The sequence below is a fragment of the Carcharhinus amblyrhynchos genome, chromosome 21, assembly GCF_965287045.1.
Source record: "Carcharhinus amblyrhynchos chromosome 21, sCarAmb.v2.hapA, whole genome shotgun sequence".
Lineage (NCBI taxonomy): Eukaryota > Metazoa > Chordata > Chondrichthyes > Carcharhiniformes > Carcharhinidae > Carcharhinus > Carcharhinus amblyrhynchos.
The window spans coordinates 18,851,924-18,867,111 of record NC_137344.1 but is presented as its reverse complement, the minus strand read 5'-3'; the positions used below and the strand labels follow the sequence as shown (position 1 = coordinate 18,867,111).

General features: G+C 43.1%; 2 protein-coding genes across 6 annotated transcripts in view; one reads left to right on the top strand and one right to left on the bottom strand.

The window, feature by feature from the left end:
• The window catches only part of gna13a (guanine nucleotide binding protein (G protein), alpha 13a), a 464,418-nt gene that overhangs the window by 386,057 nt on the left and 63,173 nt on the right, over window positions 1-15,188 (top strand). The gene's annotated exons all lie outside the window — the stretch shown is intronic.
• The window catches only part of wipi1 (WD repeat domain, phosphoinositide interacting 1), an 80,677-nt gene that overhangs the window by 52,077 nt on the left and 13,412 nt on the right, over window positions 1-15,188 (bottom strand). For all 5 annotated transcript variants that reach the window (XR_013889183.1, XM_080209555.1, XM_080209553.1 and 2 more), the window contains exon 2: window positions 14,660-14,742. Coding sequence is in view for 4 of the 5 variants with exons in the window: in XM_080209555.1 (XP_080065681.1) it covers window positions 14,660-14,742 (83 nt within the window). In the remaining variant the exon portion in view is untranslated. The remainder of the gene's footprint in view (window positions 1-14,659; window positions 14,743-15,188) is intronic.

The following is a 15,188-nucleotide window of genomic DNA, read 5'->3' as shown; positions in this document are numbered from 1 at the left end:
AAGAATGCAACTGATTCTGGGGAGTAGTCCATGGTGAGTCTGATGGTGGGGTGGAATTTGTTGATATCATCATATAGTTGTTTCAGTGATTGTTCACCATGAGGCCAAAGGAAGAAAATGTCATCGATGTATCTAGTGTACAGCATCGGTTGAAGATTCTGTGCAGTGAAGAAGTCTTGTTGCACAGAATCTTCAACCGATGCTGTACACTAGATACATCGATGACATTTTCTTCCTTTGGCCTCATGGTGAACAATCACTGAAACAACTATATGATGATATCAACAAATTCCACCCCACCATCAGACTCACCATGGACTACTCCCCAGAATCAGTTGCATTCTTGGACACACGCATCTCCATTAAGGACGGTCACCTCAACACCTCACTGTACCGCAAGCCCACAGACAATCTCACAATGCTCCACTTCTCCAGTTTCCACCCTAAACATGTTAAAGAAGCCATTCCCTATGGACAAGCCCTCCGTACACACAGGATTTGCTCAGATGAGGAGGATCGTGACAGACACCTCCAGACCCTGAAAGATGCCCTCATAAGAACAGGATATGGGGCTCGACTCATAGATCGGCAGTTCCGATGCGCCACAGCGAAAAACCGCACCGATCTCCTCAGAAGGCAAACACAGGACACAGTGGACAGAGTACCCTTCGTCGTCCAGTACTTCCCCGGAGCGGAGAAGCTACGACATCTTCTCCGGAGTCTTCAACATATCATTGATGAAGACGAACATCTCGCCAGGGCTATCCCCACACCCCCACTTCTTGCTTTCAGACAACCACACAACCTCAAACAGACCATTGTTCGCAGCAAACTACCCAGCCTTCAGGAGAACAGTGACCACAATACCACACAACCCTGCCACAGCAACCTCTGCAAGACATGCCGGATCATCGACATGGATACCATCATCACACGTGAGAATACCATCCACCAGGTACATGGTAAATACTCTTGCAACTCGGCCAACGTTGTCTACCTGATACGTTGCAAGAAAGGATGTCCCGAGGCATGGTACACTGGGGAGACCATGCAGACGCTACGACAACGGATGAATGAACATCGCTCGACAGTCACCAGGCAAGACTGTTCCCTTCCTGTTGGCGAACACTTCAGTGGTCACGGGCATTCAGCCTCTGACCTTCGGGTAAGCATTCTCCAAGGCGGCCTTCACGACACTCGACAGCGCAGAGTCGCTGAACAGAGACTGATAGCCAAGTTCCGCACACGAGGACGGTCTCAACAGGGATCTTGGGTTCATGTCGCACTATCTGTAACCCCCGTGACTTGCCTGGGTTTGCAAAACCTCACTTACTGTACTGTCTGGAGACAATACACATCTCTTTAAACTGTGATCAGTGCTCCTTCCACTCACATTATCAGCCACTTCAGGTCTTGAACAGCAGGTCAGGTGTAAGGATTCGCATTCTAATCAGTAATCTCTAAACTGTCTGTGCTTTATATGCTCTGTCTGAGGCCAGAACTCTCCATTCACCTGACGAAGGGACTAACCCCGAAAGCTTGTGAGTATATTATCAAATAAATAGGTTGGACTAAAACCTGGTGTTGTCAGACTTTTTACTGTGTTTACGCCAGTCCAACGCCGGCATACCCACATCATGACTACTATCGTTAGGGTTTATACCATGTAGTCTGTCTGCTTTTATTCTACTTAGCAGTTCATAGCAGTTTTGCATAACTATATCAGAGGACAATTGAGAGTCAGCCACATTGTAGTGGTTCTGGATTTACACATAGGCCAAAGTAGGTAGGGGTGGTAAATGTCCTTCTCTAAAGCAATTGGTGAATCCAACACATTTTCACAATAATCCAGTGGTTTCATGGTTACCAGTATTGGCCTGTTCCTGTGCTGTCATTTTCTTTGTTCTTTTTAGTTCAGATGGGCAACGTGATTGGTGCAGGCTTGGAGGGCCAAAGGGTCTGTTCCTGTGCTGCAATTTTCTTTGTTTTTTATTGCTAGCTTTCTATTTCATGTGTATTTAATTAACTGAATTTAAATTCCCTCGCTGTCACGGTGGAATCTGAACTCATGCCCCTGCATCAGCTATGTCAGGTCTCTGGATTACTAGTCCAGTAACATAACGAAAAGCCACCAAATGTAACTACAGATAGCTGAGCCCTGTGAAAGCAATGATCTGCTGTTTTCATTTGGATCCAAAGTGTTCTCACATGCCTCTTTCTTTCAGCCCTCCTGTGTACAAGGGCAACAGGCTCCTGCATCCCCTGTTGATAGTAATCAGAGATTGCTCAGGGTGAAATATCAGAATTCAAGGCACAAATTCCATCCCCTTAGCTCTTCAAGTCACAACATGCTGGTTTATGAATGCAGCCCAGTATACTAATGCCTCCTGTGTTGTTTAATACCCCAGTTTTAAATTATTTTGATTCCCTTTAAGGCTGTAATCTTAGTTACCGTTTATGTTCCAGAAAGCACACAAATACCACTTCCGAAACGAAGTAAAGAAGATTGTGCTACAAGCTACCAAGAATGTCACTGCAGGTGGTGAGCTGGTAATACAGGGGAGGTGCTCATACAGGATCCAGAACACATGATCAGATTTCCAATAACTCAGATCTCAAATTCCAAGTCAGTTAAACTTTCCCACAAGGGGAGAAGGCATGTGAAAAGTTTATAAGAATGATAACAAGAAAGACTAAAAAAAAACTGGATCTCTCTTCTCTAGCAAAGAGGAGGCTGAAGGGTGACCTAATATGGCCTTTATCATTAGGATTTGATAGAACAGAAATAGAGAATATGCTTCCACTCGGCTTGTGAATTCACATTGCACATGTACCTCATGAATTGTGGGATCAGTAGGTGAATGTGAAACAGCTTTCAGTTCTGAAGAGGAATGCTTTGTAAACACAACATTGAGGGGCTGAAGGAATGGGAAGGTCATTCATCCATGTCTTGAAGGTCTGGGACATGTTGGCTCGGTCACTGTTTATAGTTTATTGCAGAGCTTAAGCGAACCATATAACCATGGGAATAGAATCATTGAGATTGTCTACAGAACTCACCTTCTTAGCTCCTTATTATCTTCGGTGTATTTTAATGCAAGTTAGTATCAGTATTCATCGCATGTAGAAATCCAAAGGCAGAATTGTACATGTGTTTTGAATAAAATAGTGTTTAGATTGTTGTGCTGCAATTGTGAAGTTCTTGAGTTTTCACAGAGTCTGGTGAACACAATAATAAAGAATCATGTGTGTGGCTTGACTAGGTAATTATGATGGTTTGTATAACATGGTCCTGTTAAAGACATGGATCTGAATCCTTGGTTGTTACAACTGGTGTCAGTGTTTAAAGTAACAAAACAAACTAGAACAGGAAGGCAATCACCACCATAGTGCAAGTCCAAAACTAAATACAGTTTTAGACTGAATAGACAGACTAAATGTACAACAGATTAATGAGCAGTTCAGGAATTCGATGCAGGCTCCCTGGGCTGAATGGCCTCCTTTAACTGTTAAAAGATGGACAATCTTTAAATAGGGAAAGAAACTGTAATTTTTAAACTTATCGCTATTTCAGTTCCAAATAAGCAACATTCTTTTTACAGACTTACACATACAAAGCATTTGCACATTTTCATCACACTCTCTTTATTCAGTCACTGTGAATCACACTGTTGTGCACTCACCTCCTGAAGTTTATCACCATCAGTCACACACTGCCTGCAGTTCCTCATGGATAGTCACACTTTATGGTCAGGTTACTATCAGTTGCATTCTTCTTCTGCAGCTTCTCAATATTTTCCACCAGCACTTTTTTCACTATTAAGACTCTCTGCATATTTTCTTCCTCATGTTCTCTATGCTCAATTTTTCAACATCAGTCATATTCATCTCCCAGCTTTGCACAGTAGATATTTAAATTGACACAAGTGGTGGCACAGTGGTTAGCACTGCTGCCTCACAGCATCAGGGACCCAGGTTCAATTCTAACCTCGGGTCACTGTCTATGTGGAGTTTGCACTTTCTCCCCGCGTTGGGTTTCCTCCGGTTGCTCTGGTTTCTTTCCACAATCCAAAGATGTGTGTGTTAGGTAGATTGGTCATGGTAAATTGAACCTAATGTCAGAGATATTAGCAGGGTAAATGTGCAGGATTACAGGAATAGGGCCTGGGTGGGATTATGGTTGATACAGACTTGATGAGCCAAATGGCCTCCTTCTGTACTGAAGGGTTTCTATGAAGTGCACAGTATTTGCCTCAATTGTACCTGTGATATTAACTCCAGCATGGATCCCAGAAATTGGCAGTGGATTCTGTCCAGCTTCTAAGGCAACTGAGTCCATCACAAGTGTTATGCTTACAATTGTTACTTTGGTTGAGTATATTTTCAGAGTCTCTCATGAATAATCATGTAACCTGACACCACGTTTCCATTTTATACAAATCCATTGATATGGAAAACGCAGACACACCATTTACAAACAGGTAGCTGTACGTTTAATTGAGACGTAGAGACTAAGATAGAATCTTACAGTACATCTCTACCTTTACCTTACAGCATTGCTGCTAATGGCAACCACCATTTTCTGTTTCAATGCAAGATAAACAAGACCGTGTTTCTGTCTCGGGTAACACCATAATCTATTTAAAGAGTCACAAAGGCGACATGTTGTGGCACCAAGTGGTAGGAGAGCATTTCGCCTCTACAATCTAACACGTACTGAATTTCTGATCTCTATGGTGCTGATGAACAGAAGTTCAAGAACTTCATTCAGAGCACGACAGGACCCGATACGGACAACACATTTTGATGAGACTTTGGTCCATCTTCTTTTAGCTAAGAAATGTGGGCAATGGATCAAAGATCATTTTGCAGGAAAACTTGAAGACTCTGTAATACAGCCCAGAAGTAAACACTTTGCTGAGTGGCTGTGTACTAGAACGTAGACCGAGATTTGTGTGAGGCTTAAAGTTGGCCTGCTGTACTTAGAGATACATTTTTGCTGTTTTAGTTAGCAGGAAAACAAATTAGAAAAAGCTGATGGAACCCAAGCAAAGACACAGCAAATAGGGCTCCTGGGTTCTTGAATGTTGTGCTGGTCTTGGTACAGCAGATTACAAGGAGAGATAGATACTGTAGAGCAGTGGTAACAGAGGTCAATGCCAGGAACATGAGGACCTGGATAAAGTGACAGGAGTTCAACAACCTCACACAAGTCATCAGGGTCAGTTAACATATTTCAAAATCTATTACCTATCAACTGTGCCACCAATCTCACAAATTACTCATTGTTTATGGCTGTGTTGCAATCTCCAGTAGCTTGACTCATGCCCAATATTCATACGCTCATAAGAACATAAGAAATAGGAGCAGGAGTAGGCCATCTAGCCCCTCGAGCCTGCCCCGCCATTCAATAAGATCATGGCTGATCTGTTGTGGCTCAGCTCCACATTCCTGCCCTCTCCCCATAACCCTTAATCCCCTCTCTTATCAAAAACCCATCAACCCGCGTCTTAAAAACATTTAGCGAGGTAGCCTCCACCACTTCAACGGGCAGAGAATTCCAGAGATTCACCACCCTTTGAGTGAAGAAGTTCCTCCTCAACTCCGTTCTAAACTGCCCCCCCTTTATCTTGAGGCTGTGCCCCCTAGTCCTACTGTCCTTTCTGAGTGGGAAGAGTCTCTCCACCTCTATCCTATCCATCCCATTCATCATCTTATATGTCTCAATGAGATCTCCCCTCATTCTTCTAAACTCTAACGAGTACAAGCCTAACTTATTCAGCCTCTCCTCATAGTTCAACCCCCTCAACTCCGGCATCAGCCTAGTAAACCTCCTCTGCACTCCCTCCAAGGCCAAAATATCCTTGCATAAGTACGGCGCCCAAAACTGCACACAGTACTCCAGCTGCGGCCTCACCAATGCCCGATACAGCTGCAGCAAGACCTCCCTACTTTTATATTCAATCCCCCTCGCTATGAAGGCCAGCATCCCATTCGCCTTCCTGACCACCTGCTGCACCTGCAAGCTGGGTTTTTGCGACTCATGCACAAGGACCCCGAGGTCCCTCTGCACCATCGCCTGATGCAGTTTTTCTCCACGTAAGTAATAATCCTTCCTACCATTATTCCTACCAAAGTGGACCACCTCGCACTTGCCAACATTAAATTCCATTTGCCAGTTCCTGGCCCATTCGCCCAGCCTATCTAGATCCTTCTGCAGACTCTCCCCACCCTCCGCACAATTTGCCTTTCCACCAATCTTGGTGTCATCAGCAAATTTTGACACCATACACTCAGTTCCCTCCTCCAGATCATCTATATAAATGGTAAATAGCTGAGGCCCCAGCACCGACCCGAGGCACTCCACTAGTCACCAACCGCCAATCCGAATAGCACCCATTGACCCCCACTCTCTGCCTCCTATTTGACAACCAGTCCTCTATCCATGCTAACACCCTACCCCCAACTCCATGTCCCCTGACCTTCTGCAATAACCTCTTGTGAGGTACTTTATCAAACACCTTCTGAAAATCAAGACAGACCACATCCACCGGCTCTCCTCTATCCACCGCCCTAGACACATCCTCATAGAACTCAAGTAAATTTGTCAGACACGACTTCCCCTTAACGAAACCGTGCTGCGTCTGCTCTATCAAGCAATTCCCCTCAAGATGCCTCGCTATTTCCTCCTTGATGACGGATTCTAACATTTTACCTACAACAGACGTTAAACTAACCGGCTTATAATTCCCCGCCTTTTGCCTGGCACCCTTCTTAAACAACGGCGTAACATTAGCCACTTTCCAATCTTCCGGCACTTCCCCGGAATCCAGCGACGTCTGGAAAATAACCACCAAGGCATCCACTACCTCATTGTTTCAGCAGTGGGAAGTGTGTGACAATCACACTTACAGCTCAGAGGTCCCACACACCACAGCTATTCACCTAATGACAGCACATCACCCAAGCATGTTGCAACATCCTCATTTTTCGATGAGGTGGCACATAAGAGGCGGGGTGGGGTTGGGGAGAAGAGACAGGCACAGTCCTATGTTCTGAACCCTTCGGAGGGAACTGTGCTCAGTGATACTACCACAGCCAGAAAGGCCACAGTAACCATCACCACTGAAACCATTCAGGATCATGTAATGATCCTGCTTTAAAGCACCTTCTCAAATCTGATGATCCTTCAATCTTAAGTTGCAAATTGTGTTCCCTGGTAACCATATATTATTTGCTTTCCCCCACACCTCCTCCTTCACCCCAACCTCAGTGCATTTATACTTTCAAGTGTATCCGGAAGAAAAAAAAAGATACCAGAGGAAGAAACAACAATTGCTTGACTGGACAGTCAGACACAAGCTCAGATACTGGCACCATGTAGATCTTAGAGGATAATATAGAGGTGCAAGGTGAGACACCGGGCATGAAGAGGGAAAAGAAAGCACCAGATCCTCAGAGAGCAAGGTTGCAGTCCAACACTGCTAAAAAGGGCTCAGAAAAAGGACTTTCATGGAGTTAATAGGAATGCTTGATATATAATGATAGGTCTACCACAGGGCCTTCTGTCATTGTCAATGATCCTGGTGGAGTCTAGTTCCAACTTCACAAATAGCTTCGTGTAGAGCTTGGAGCAGATCCTTTCCAACATGAAAGTGGTGGCCAACTTTGTTCAAATACTTTTGGAACCAGCCCTCATGCAGTGCCTGATGGCCAACGTGTCAACTACCACTGCTACACAGACAGAAACTATGCAATGTCAGAGTGGATGTTCATGCTGAGGTTATGAAATCTCTGCTTGTTGCCAGACAAGAACATCTTGATACCAGACTGCTGCCATCATGACTATGGACATCAGTGTCCAAAGGGGCTTGCAGGGTGCCACAATCTTCCAAAAATCTCTGTTCCAATAGATTACTAGGGTATCGCCCTGAGGTAATATCAAAGGCTCCTTGAAGCACCATTCCTCTGTTCCCCCCTCAAAGCAGCATTCATATAGGAGCACAAGGCCAGGTAAAGGCACCTGGAAGACAGCCACGATGGGAAAGCACAAGGGTGAATAGTTGAATTGTGTGGAGTACTGGACAAGTTGTTGAATAAAGTTGATACAGAATCCTTTTATTTCAGGATTGTGGTGAACAGGATGGATGGGAGATGGTCTGGGTGAGCATCTGGGGATTTATTCAGCAGAACCGTGGTCTGATGAGGTGCTCATAAACAGCATGTCTAGACCACAGATGTTTTGGCTGCCTCCTCCCTTACTTCTACTCTTTCACTCGGACATGTTCAAAGCCCCAGTGACAAGGGCTGCATCCTCACAATGATCAGAATGCAGTAAACCCACCGCACGTCAGGAGACATGGAGCAGCAATTACTGGAGGGGCTTCCTGCGAGTGGTCCAGGCAGCAGAACTGTTGCTTCAGGAAACTGATGGTCTGCTTCATAAGGTCCCTAGTTGCAACATGACTGTAGAAGGAATGTCTGTGTGTGGTCAGATGGTGAAAAGTTGTTATTAGCTGTTTGTCAAACAGCCACTTCCTGGTTTGACATGGTGGCTTAAAGACAGTCGAAATAATGGGATAACGCCTAATGAACACATTTTGACTAGTGCTGGCATAGCAGGCACTCAACAAGATGTCCTGGAAATGATCGCACATCAAATGTACACCCGAGGTTACAGCACATTTCATCTTTGTGATATGGTTTTGTGGGCACCACATGTGGACAGACAATGGTTCCTTAAACCATGGGGAAATCTGATATCCCGGTGAAACCCTGTGCCGGCTCCTGCTGCTTCCCTCTGCCTAGAGAAGACACTGAAGGGCTTCTTTTGGTGTACAGAATCTCTCTGACCTCCCAGTAATGGGAGATGAACTGCAACATATTGGCAATGTCCGCTTTTCCAGCCTACAAGGATCTGCTGATGTCGAAATCAATGACGATGGTGATAGCCATTGGAGACATGAGCCTTGCCGTGCTTAAAGGCTGCAGGACCGGGTTGAAGTGTCAACATGGTGCTGTGATATCCTCCAGTTGAAGTACAGCAGCTGAATGCACTGCTTCCGGTCAAGGTGCAGCTGGACAAACGCTCGCTGAAGATCCTTGGTGAATACAGCTTCATGCTGCAAGTCTTGCTCCTTCCTCCGTGAGAGGCTGATCTTCTCGGCTTCCTCTGCCCAATCTCCCTAGGAAGCTGCAGTTCAAGGGGCAACTGCAACAATAACCCCTAACGCAGGGAGCCAAGTGGTACAATTAGAGGCCCTTCAAACAGATACAACAGCTTCCAAATATCCAGCACACTTCCTTCAGGACTTATCTAACTTCAACGTCTGCAGTAGCAAGAACATAAGAAATAGGAGCAGGAGTAGGCCATCTAGCCCTTCGAGCCTGCCCCGCCATTCAATAAGATCATGGCTGATCTGTCGTGGCTCAGTTCCACATTCCCGCCCTCTCCCCATAACCCTTAATCCCCTTGCCTATCAAAAACCCATCAACCCACGTCTTAAAAATATTTAGCGAGGCAGCCTCCACCACTTCAACGGGCAGAGAACTCCAGAGATTCACCACCCTTTGAGCGAAGAAGTTCCTCCTCAACTCCGTTCTAAACCGCCCCCCCTTTATCCTGAGGCTGTGCCCTCTAGTCCTACTGTCCTTTCTGAGCGGGAAGAGCCTCTCCACCTCTATCCTATCCATCCCATGCAACATCTTATACGTCTCAATGAGATGATGAGAAGATAATGCAAAAGCACTTTACCTGTAAGATAAATGATGATCCCTTCGTATACTGCAAATGTGTTCAGTTACATGACAGATGCCCTTATGTTTGGTTGTGCGTGTTGAAAGGACATCAGCAGCAAGGGTGGTAGGATCCAAAGTGGGTGGTCAGGCATCAGGCTGACTGGAGTCACAATTTGCCCGCTCCACACATCTGGCACTTACAAATGATACTCATACTATCGCCTTGCACACATGCCAACCAGTGCAAAGCATGCCATGGTCACTGGAGGCGGGTCCCCAGACATTTATTTGCTTGACTGAACATGGAACTATCGGCATCAGAGCCCAATTCTGAATATGTCCATTACTGATCAGGTGATGCCAAGCTTCACCTTGAAAAACCTGAAGCTTACAGAAGGCAGGAAAGATAGAGAAACATAAGAATTCCACATTTTGAAACCGTGAATAGCTGAGTGTTCAAAAAAACCATTAAAAGTTATAATTTGAACCCTAGTTACATAAATAAGTGACTGCATTTCAGAAACAATTGAAATGAAATGAGAAGTTTTGTGGGAAACATGATCAAAACTAAATAAATATAAGACATTCTTCAACTCAATGAGAATGAAGGAAAAAAAAGGGATGGTAACTCAGAAGAACTGGCAAACGATGTCTGGTTCTGTGACTTTCTTATTGATGGCGATTGGAAGTGTTCCCCTTGTAAGTGCATGCTTGACTGCATAAATTAAGCTACAATGGATTCCTGTGCATCTCAGGGCGTACTTGGCATCGGAATAGGCACTTACTGTTCCCTCCACTGACGCTGAGTAATTCTGATTAAACTGAACTTGTCAGTCTTCAAATAAAGATGAACAAAGTACTTATTCTAAGATGTCAGTGACCAAGTGTTCTCTCCCTCAAAATCACTTCCTTTGGCTCAGAGTCCAATTTGTTTTGATTACATCTCTATAAAGCATTTGGGATGTTTTCTATCTTAGAGGCATCTTATAAAGTCAACAGCCCTATCTCAAAACCGTATTTGCATCCTAATGATACTCAAATTCTGAACTGTACGATGTTAAATATTTCTTCATGGCATGGCAACATTTTTGGTTGCTGCTCTGATTCAGCCCAGGCTAACCAACTGGAATGTGAACATACGTAAATGGTAGCAGATAAGTCAAATCAACAGTCTGGCGTGTGCGAGGAGCCACTTGAAATGATTGATGTGAATCTTTTTCCAGATTTACAGTCGATGTATTATGCACCCAACCTCTGAAAAAAACCTAAGTACCATGAGCTGGATCAGAAGGGAGTCCTGCATTAATGGAAACACAGCCTGGACTGGTCCTGAAAATAGGCAGCAAGCCTGGTTATTGTACCGGTGAGATGCATTTTGGACAGAATTTTCTGGCATGTGTGCTTGTGGGTGTGTGCAGGTGCAGAAAGTGATGAGATGGCCAACTGGAATGTTGGCATTTATTGCAAAGGGATATCAAGCACAAAAAGTAGCAAAGTTATGCTACAGTTGCACAGGATGTTGGTAAGGCCACATCAGCTGTACTGTGTACAGTTTTGGTCTCCTTACCTCAGAAAGGATATCACTGCATCAGAAGCAGTTCAGCGAACGTTCGCCTGACTGAATCTTGGAGTGGAGGGGTTATCTTATGAGGAAAGTTGAGCAAGTAGGGCTTCAGGAGTTTAGAAGAACGAGATAGGATCTTATTGAAACATAGGAGATCCTGAGGAGACGTATAGAGTCACAGAAGTTTACAGCATGGAAACAGTCCCTTCGGCTCAACTTGTCCATGCTGCCCTTTTTTTAAACCACTATGTTAGTCTCAATTGCCCGCATTTGGCCGATACCCTCTATACTGACCTTACCCACGTAATGTCTAAATGCTTAGCTCTGACAGTTTGTTCCAGATATTCGCCACCCTCATGTGAAAAATTGCTCCTCTGGACCCTTTTGTAACTCTCCCCTCTCATCTTAAACCTATGCCCTTTAGTTTTAGACTCCCCTATCTTTGAGAAAAGATGTTGACTTTCTACCTCATCTATGCCCTGATTATTTTATAGACCTTTAAGATCAGTCCTAATCCTCCTTTGCTCCAGGGAAAAATGTCCCAGTCTATCCAGCCTCTCGTTATAACTCAAAGCATCAAGGTGGCATCCTAGTAAATCATTTCTGCACTTTTTCTAGTTTAATAATGTGCTATAATAGGATTTGACAAAGTGGATGCTGAAAAAGATGTTCCCTTTGAGAGGCTTGGGGGCGGGGGGGGGGGGAGAGGCGGTGGTGGTGGTGGTGGTTCTAGAACCAGCGGACCAAGTTTAAAGTTTTTTTTTAGGGATCCCACATTTAAGTTAGAGATAAGGATAATATTTTTTCTCGTAAATATTTGCACTGGTGATCTTCTAAAGTTCACAATTTGATACATCTTTGGAAGTAGAGCTGAGAAAAAAAGTGTACATTACAACTGGACATGTTAAAGATTGCCTTGAAAGATTTGATATTAAGGTTCTAAAACAGAAACTGTTCCATTCCATAGCTTCATACCCAAAACAAATTAACACACAACATTCTCTTCTCACACGCACAAAATACTTTTAGGTACTTTGCTATTGTATAATGAAAGGAAAATAAAATTACATTTCCAAAGAAGCACCACTTCTTTCCCTATGTATCATGCGAGTCTGACCAATGTACAAAACATTAATATTGTACCACATTTAAATCTAGAATTGTGCTATTTAATATACCACAAATATTAGCCGTTTGCAGAAAGTCCCTCAATAGAAAAGCCTGGTGAAAATGGCAATCGTGGTGTGCGTACGATTCACATGATGTGAATGTGGGAATAATCGTGCTTCTGCAAGCGTTCTGCTTATTTTTCAATTTTTTTTATCCTGATGCATAGCTCATAGCACAAAGTATACGCTTCAGGATAAAGTGACTATGTCCTTGGGACATTTTTGGGGGCTATTGATGACAGAATTCCAAAGGGTCAGGAAAATCCCATAGATAGGAGCAGTCAGAGGGCACTGAGGGTGATGCTGGGCCCTCAACATTGTGGCCTGACTGGGAGCAGGCTTTGGATCCGGTGCTCTCAAAGGCATTGCAGGTGGTGACTGCAAACATTGTCAAGGTTATAGATGGCAAACTCAGTGTTTTGAAAGAGAAGATTGATGCTCACTCAGATGAATTGCAGAATACTGGCAAGAGGCTCACTGAAGAGGAAAATAGAATCCTCAATGTCAAGGTGCCATTTCTTCAATGGAGGCTCAGCTGTAATCCTTAGGGAATCAGCTGCATGGTATGTCGGATATCACGATGGATCTGGAATAATTGAGGCCAGAGAATGGAAAATCCATCACAGGGATATTCTAAGGGAGATCTGACTGAGTCATGAGGCAAATTCGTTGACTATCCTATTTAGAGACATATTTTGCAGTTCTTCCTTAATCCTCGTAAATCAATGAATGTATCCCCTGTAATTTCATTTCTTAATTGATCCTGTTGACTTATCAAAGCAATGGAGAAAATGAGTGAACATGCTAGTGAATCCTCGTTGATTATCCTTATGTCCTATCCCCTGTAATTTTCCATCTCCTAATTGATCCTGTTAAGTGATTACTCAAATTGATAGAGGAAATCCTGTGAGTGAGCACGATAGCAAATTATCCTGATACACCCAGAAACATTCATCTATCTTTAATGGAATGCATCCTGCGTTGTACTTCTTGTTCTTAAGGAGTGTGTTGTGCAGCTGTATGGTATTAGAGCTGTGCAATTTTCATTCGTTTTCTTGTCTTGTAATCTGGGCACATATAGCGATGGACTTTTTCACCCTATAACCTTCATTTCAATGAAGATCCAGTCTTTTCTTCACCAGATAAAGTTGACGTGGCTCTGTTGTGAGAAACTCATCTGGATGACAGGGAGCATCTCAAACACAAGAGGGACTTGGTGGGGTTATTCAGGTAGTAATCTGCCTTGTTTTTGCTTCCAAATTGAATAACTCACATTTATCCAAATTATACTGCATCTGTATAATGCAGTATACATTACTGTATTATAAATTTTTAGAAATTTTATATTAAAATTTATATTAACTTTATATTAAAATTTAAGTGTAAAATTATACTTAGCACATCAGATATACAAGTTTCAAGTATCATTTCAAACATTATACATATTCAAAAATATCCAAATGCAGTCTACTTTTTTATACAGTGTATTGATTTGCCCACTCACCCAACCTGTCCAGATCAATCTGAAGGATCTCTGTGTCCTCATCACTGTTCATCCTCTCAGTTCAATCCCTTGCCCCTGATACTGGGTCTCCCAGTCAAAAAGATCAGTAATGTAAATGGGAAAAGGCTGCACAACATGCTAACATTTGCAGAATAAAGGAATATCCTTTGCTCATGGATCAGAGATAAGTCCCCTCCAATTTGGAATTGGTATAAAATCTGGGATGTATACCAATGGAACATTTGGCTTGTTTACTTTAAGCTAAATCGGATAGATTCCGTAAAGTTTGGGACCCTTATCTTAAGAATCTGGGCTCCACATTGTCTAATTTACCTGTACAAGATTTTTCATTAATTCCACGGCTCTATCGCCATTATCCTGTGAGCTTGGTTGTGCAGCGCTGAGACAATTGTGGCTGTATCTTGTTATCCTGATAGACCCCCATCTTTCAATATCTCCTTTTATTATTTGTAGTGGAAGACACTGGATACAATGAATAATCTGATCGAACTATGTTGGTAATTTTCTTTTCTCTCTTTCTTCCTGCATGTACTTGTTTGAAAATTATTTTGCTGTACTCTACCAATCTTTGAGTTTGTACAAAAAAACTTCAATAAAATTATATTTTTTTTAGAAAAGACAACCGTCTTCAGTTTTCCCAAAATTGAAAAAGCTATGACTCACTGCATTTGTAGATTTCCTCCAACCTGTCCACTGATGACAGAGAGAAAAGTTTATAACCAGAGTTTGTACCAACAGCGAGAGATCTGTGGAACAAAGAGCAGAAAAATGAATCAATATCAGACATAACTTGGAGCAGACATCTCACTCGATGTCCTTTCTTACCCATCTGAAGTGCTGACTTTTCCATTGGCACTTTTATTAAAGACCAAATGTCTTTTACATTCTAAAATGCAGATAACAGGTAGGCAAACTCCTTACTTACTTGCCTCATAGCATTTTTGCTACAAAACAGTTCATGTTAGCGGTACTATTGTTTCCACTGAAACCAAGCAGTCTTATATACCTGGTTCTAATACCAACACAATCAGTACTAAATCAGTAACATTCAAAACCAATATTAATATATAATTTGATAATGGTACAGTTCATTCCAGGATTAAGGCACATCCACTGTTTGTACTCCTGATATTGAGGTTAACTTTTACAATTATTTTGAGATATGTGGGTGGCGTTGACAAGGCCAACATTT